General features: G+C 36.3%; 1 protein-coding gene across 2 annotated transcripts in view; it reads left to right on the forward strand.

Moving 5' to 3' along the window:
- Positions 1–2,873, forward strand: part of LOC115210823 — a 153,919-nt gene extending 151,046 nt beyond the window's left edge. For both annotated transcript variants that reach the window (XM_029779571.2, XM_036501742.1), the window contains exon 8: positions 2,577–2,873. In XM_029779571.2, the coding sequence (XP_029635431.1) occupies positions 2,577–2,736 (160 nt within the window). In that variant the 3' untranslated portion in view covers positions 2,737–2,873. The remainder of the gene's footprint in view (positions 1–2,576) is intronic.
- Positions 2,874–6,000: the final 3,127 nt, after the last annotated feature.

Consider the following 6,000-nt stretch of genomic DNA (forward strand, 5'->3'; position numbering starts at 1 on the left):
GCTTAACATGTAGTTAACTCTGGTAGTTTAACATCATAGCAGCAGCATCATCATCATCATCATCATCATTTATCATCTGGTTTTCATGCTGGTATGAGTTGCAGTTTGACAGAGAACTGGTGAACTTCTGGGCTCCATCAAGCTTGATACCTTTCCTAATTCCAACCACTTTACAGAGTGTGTTGGGTGCTGCTTTTTTCTTTTTGTGCTGCCAGCTCTTGTGAGATTGCCATATAACTTGCAAGTTTTATGCCTATTTTACCATACTGGCATGGCTTGGACATGTCTCAACAGTTGGTACTGTCCACATTATCTTGCATGCACAAAACAGTATTGTTCGTGTAGACATATCAACATATCTCAGCAGGCAGATAAAGCATAATCCCTAACTAATCATTGAATACAAATGTACAATCTCATATATATAATGCAGTGAGATTAAAGATTTTAAGGGAATCCAGCTGTAGAAACTCTGCCAGATCAGATTGGGGTCTGGTGCAGCTATCTGGTTTGCCAGACCTCAGTCAAATCGTCCAACCCATGCTGGCATGGAAAGCAGATGTTAAACGATGATGATGATGATGATGATTTTCCATGAAATTACGCAAAAACTTACTCTTGGAGCATCTGGCCTTGGCAAAAAAATTGCCCAGTTCACCAAGTTACAGGAATGTCTCTGGTGTAAGAAGAAAAGGGAAAAAGCTCCCTCCACTAAGAGGAAATATTTGGAAGGGGAAAGTATAGATGTGTGGCTTTATGCCCAGTGTTAAATGGGAACTTTCAGTCTACAAGCCATTTAAATGTTTTATGAGAGAAAAGTGAAACAAGTAAATGATTGCTGGGAACAAAGTTAATTTAACAGGCTGACAGAAGCATCCTAACATTGCACAGGTACACTTATGGGGGAAGGCATAATTGGCAGCTACAAGAGTAGAAACATCTATCACATGACTAATGTCAAATTAGTCATGTGATAGATGGTGCCACAAATGAGTTTCCCTATGAAGATGGTAATGACCTAGACAGAGCTAGCAGCAGTGATGAATAGTACTGTGCTGCTTTTGCTAATCGTTTTAGGTGCATCTGTTGCCATGAGCAGACCTAAATACCCTCTTGGTCCTCTCATTACAGACCCAATAGCACATCAAGGATGTGACAGCTGGTGGGAGAGAGAGAGCTACATTAGTACTCAGTTGGTACTCATTTTTAGTTGAGTAGGCGCAGGAGTGGCTGTGTGGTAAGTAGCTTGCTTACCAACCACATGGTTCCAGGTTCAGTCCCACTGCGTTGCACCTTGGGCAAGTGTCTTCTACTATAACCTCAGGCTGACCAAAGCCTTGTGAGTGGATTTGGAAGATGGAAACTGAAAGAAGCCCGTCGTATATATATGTATGTGTTTGTGTGTCTGTTTTTGTCCTCTCCCCCCCCCTAACATCGCTTGACAACCGATGCTGGTGTGTTTACATCCCCGTAACTTAGCAGTTTGGTAAAAGCGACCAATAGAATAAGTACTCAGGCTTCCAAAGAATAAGTCCTGGGGTTGATTTGCTCGATTAAAGGTGGTGCTCCAGCATGGCCACAGTCAAATGACTGAAACAAGTAAAAAAAAAGAGTAAAAGAGACAGGAACAACATGAACTAAAGTGCATTGATTAAGGACACATGGCCTCATCTAGGAATCGAACCCTTGACCTTGTGATCCTGAGCACAGTAACCTAAACACTAGACCATGCATTTTCACAGTGGACATATACAGGTCTTTAATATCTATTGACAACATAAGGCTGTGAGCTGGTAGAATCATTAGCACACCAAGTAAAAGGCTTAACAGTATTTCGTCCATCTTTACATTCTGAGTTCAAATTCAGCTAAAGTCAAGTTTGACTTTTATCCTTTCAGTGTCAATAAAATAAGTACCATTTCGACACTGGGGTCAATGTAATTGACTTACTACTTTCTTGAAATTACTGGTCTTGTACCAAAATTTTAAACCAAATTCTACCAATCTGGCAGAATTGTTAGCATACCAGACAAAATGCCTAGCAGCACTTCACTCATCTTTACATTCCAAGTTCAAGTTCTGCTAAGGTTGACCTTGCCTTTCATTGGTTTTGAGGATCAATAAAATACATATCAGTTCAGCATGGGGGGGGCAATGCAATCTACTAGCCCCTGACCCTACAAATTTCAGGCCTTGTGTCAAAATTGGAAAGAAATATTTATCCCTTTAATATTCAGATATATTTGTTCAATTTTTTGTTTATTTATTCACGTTGTTTTGAATTTATCAAGCATTCTCCTGTAGCTTCTATAATGTGATGATGTGGTTGTATATTTTTAGAATGACATTGTAGGGTAGGTATGAGAAGCTGGATCTAGTCAGTTCAAACATAAAACAGGTAGAATGTTTTGACTGGATATGACCGGTTTACTTGCTAAAAGGTTATTGACTGTAGCAGTAGGGGGAATAACTGAGTTTAAAAGTATACCTTGACAAATTCTTCTGAATAAACTAATTAATTTAAATCCAATTACCATGCTATAATTGTTATAATTTTATTCTTGTTTTGCTTCCAGCTTCTCAGCAATTGATGGAGAACTTCTAGAAGAGCTTTACAATGTACAACAGAGAGCACCTGAATTCTTCTATAAAATTCTACAGACAGATTTCAAAATGAACCTGCCAGACATACTGAAGTTTTCTAAAGAACTGTCTCATTTAGAATCAAAACGATAATAGTGTTTTCAGCTTTTATTTTCTAATTTAATTTAATTTGATTTAATTTAATTTAATTTCTTTTTAATGGTTTTTAACTTAAAACTTCTCAAGCATAATATAAAAAAATAAATAGAAAACATCTATGTATATGTTCATGTTTGTAAATATTCATCTGTATGTATCTCTCTCACTCTCTCTGTATTTATGTGTGTATGTGTGTATGAATATATGTATGTGTGTAAGTATGTATGTATATGTGTGTATGTATGTATGCTTGTGTGAGTGTGTGTGTATAAGATGTTTAATCCATAATCATTAATTTTTCAAAATATATTCTGCTTCACTTATGGCTCACCAGGAACTGGTGTGCCATGGGCAGAACAGAATATATTTTGTCAGATTAATGGTTATTAATTAAATATATTATTCACTCCCAGATTTATCTGTGGCTGGACATAGTTTCTTTTTGAACTTGTCAGCCACTGAAATATATATATATATATGATGTGTGTGTGTGTGCATATATATACACACACATGTATATATATATATATATATGTATTATATATAAGTTAAAAAATATAATAAATACACAGACAAATGAAAAACAGACACAGAAGGTTGCCAAATTCTCACCTGTTATCAACCAGAGGATCAAATGCAATTTCGCACCTTCAGCAATAATATTGGTCCCCTCAGGTGGCGCTGACAACAAGAAGCCATTGGGAAATAGCAAACCAATGAATAAGGGACCAAACATGAAAGAAAGTTAACAAACGAACAAAAAATAAATACAGAAAGTGAAAGTACAAATATGAAATAAATGTGATTGAAGATGTGACCATTAGTGGACAGATGGGTGACAAAGACTAGAACAAAACAGACGAAATTTGGACATATGAACAAACTGAAATAAATAAACAGAATATGGCCTTAGGACGAGACAGGAGATGAAAATATGGTTAAGACCCGGAGGAATATCCTGAAGGATTAGAAGCAGTAGGACAAGAGAGAGACAAGGAAACATGTTGAAAGTGGGAGACAAGAGAAAATATGAGCAGTCATTTCGGTCATCAGCGTGAAAAGGAAGTGAAAATAAAAGATGATGAAGACCACAGGTCATGTGTCAGTAGTAGGAAGAAGAAAAGGGGTATAGGGCAGAGAGAGACACAGAGAGGGACGGCAAAAGATAGGAACAGATAACAGCATGGAAGTGTAGAGAGGGAAGGGTAGAAAAAGAAAGAGAGGAAGAGAAAGAGAGAGAGAAGGGGTGAAAGGGAGAGAAAGAACAGAAATAGATGTATGAATGTATAAAAGCACTTACTGTAAACAAAATAAAGGTATATGGCATTCCATTAAATTATAAATTAAAAGACATAATAAAGGCACAAACAAATAGAAAACAGACAGAGAAGGTCACAAAATGCTCATCAGTTATCGACATATATATATATATATACACACATATATATGTATGTATATATATATATATATATATATATATATATATAAATATAAATATATATGTGTGTGTATGTATGTATGCTTATATAAATTTATGTGTAAATATATGTATTTGTATGTGTGTCCATGTATATATGTATATTATAGTACTGAGATCACACTCTGTTGCTACTCAGTTTTTACAGTGTACACTGCTGATTGTGTTACATATATATTATATATATATATATATATATATATATATATATATACATACATATATATGACAGACCAAATTATCCAATCAGTGGTGGCAGTATGAAACTTTGAGTGGCCTCAGCACTATAATAAATAAATATTTTCACTCTATTTTTGTATTGAGTATTTTTTCCCTCCTTAAATTCAAACGTGCATACATAAATACACACACACACACACACACACACACACACACACACACACACACATGTGTATATATATATATATATATAGTTAATCCAAATGTGAAAACACAAAGAGAAAACACAACAACGCGAGGACATGGAACAAGTATAGTGTTATTGGACGCTCAGGAAAGAAAGAAGGAAGATATAACATTTCGAGTGGAGCTCTTCGTCAGAAACATAGAAAAAGGAAAGGTCCAAGAAAGGGAAGACAGAGGAAGAAAATTGCCAACGATACACATGCAGTCACATACACACACACAGACACATACACACACACACACACACACACACATATATATACATATATAGAAGGTGCGGTGAATAAATTGCCATCTAAATTACACAAAAATGAAAATAGCACTGACATCTCATTTTAACAGATGTATTTACCAAAATTGCATAAAAATATCTTGAAATACTAAAGAGTTAATTTATTCAATAAAATTACCATTAGCTTCAACCACAGCCTCCAGATGACCTCAAAGTCTCCTGCAACTCTTCTGGACAGTCTCCTTGTTTAAGTTGGTGAATGCTGCCATAATCCTTGCCTTCAGTTTATCTTTGGTGTTATAAGAGCTTTTGGTCTCTCACTCAACTGTGCCCCACACGTAATAATCGAAGGGGTTGCAGTCTGGGGAGTTAGGTGGCCAGATGTTAGGGATGATGTGGTCACAGAAATTGTCTGACAGCCATGACTGGATTCTCTTGCTTGAGTGGCATGGTGCAGAGTCCTGTTGCTAGACATAGGGTCTTCCAGCAGCCATCCTCTTGGTCCAGGGCAGCACTACCTCCTCCATGCACTTGTTGTAAGTCTCCATGTTGAGTCTGTGGTCATGTGGGAAGATGAATGGAGGCATAATGTTTGCCATCACTTGTGATCACTCCAAACCCCACAATGTTGACTGGATGTTTGATTTTTACCACTCTCAGTACGTGTCATCAAATTGATACCCAAACACTCTGAAATATTCGTATTGGAGCTTCTGGCACGAATGACAAGTAGTACAGCATGTTACTTCCAAATTTCTGACAGAGTGAATTACATCATAATGCTGTTTTTCTCACAGATAGTGCCCAAATAACCCTACTACACTCTGTAGTCAACAAAATCAGAAACAAACAATGTGCATGCACGAAATAAACAATATAAAATGGCAACAATTAACCCATCGCACCCTGTATATGTGTGTGGGTATATATATATATATATATATATATATACACACACACACACACACACACACACACATATATATATATACATATACATATGCAAACACTCACACACACATATGTATGTATGCATATATACACACATCCATAGACACCCACACGCATACACACATTTCATTCTCTCTCTTGTTGTTTATATCTCTTTTGTATTCATATTTAT

This window comes from Octopus sinensis, linkage group LG4 (genome assembly GCF_006345805.1).
Source record: "Octopus sinensis linkage group LG4, ASM634580v1, whole genome shotgun sequence".
In the NCBI taxonomy this organism is placed as follows: domain Eukaryota; kingdom Metazoa; phylum Mollusca; class Cephalopoda; order Octopoda; family Octopodidae; genus Octopus; species Octopus sinensis.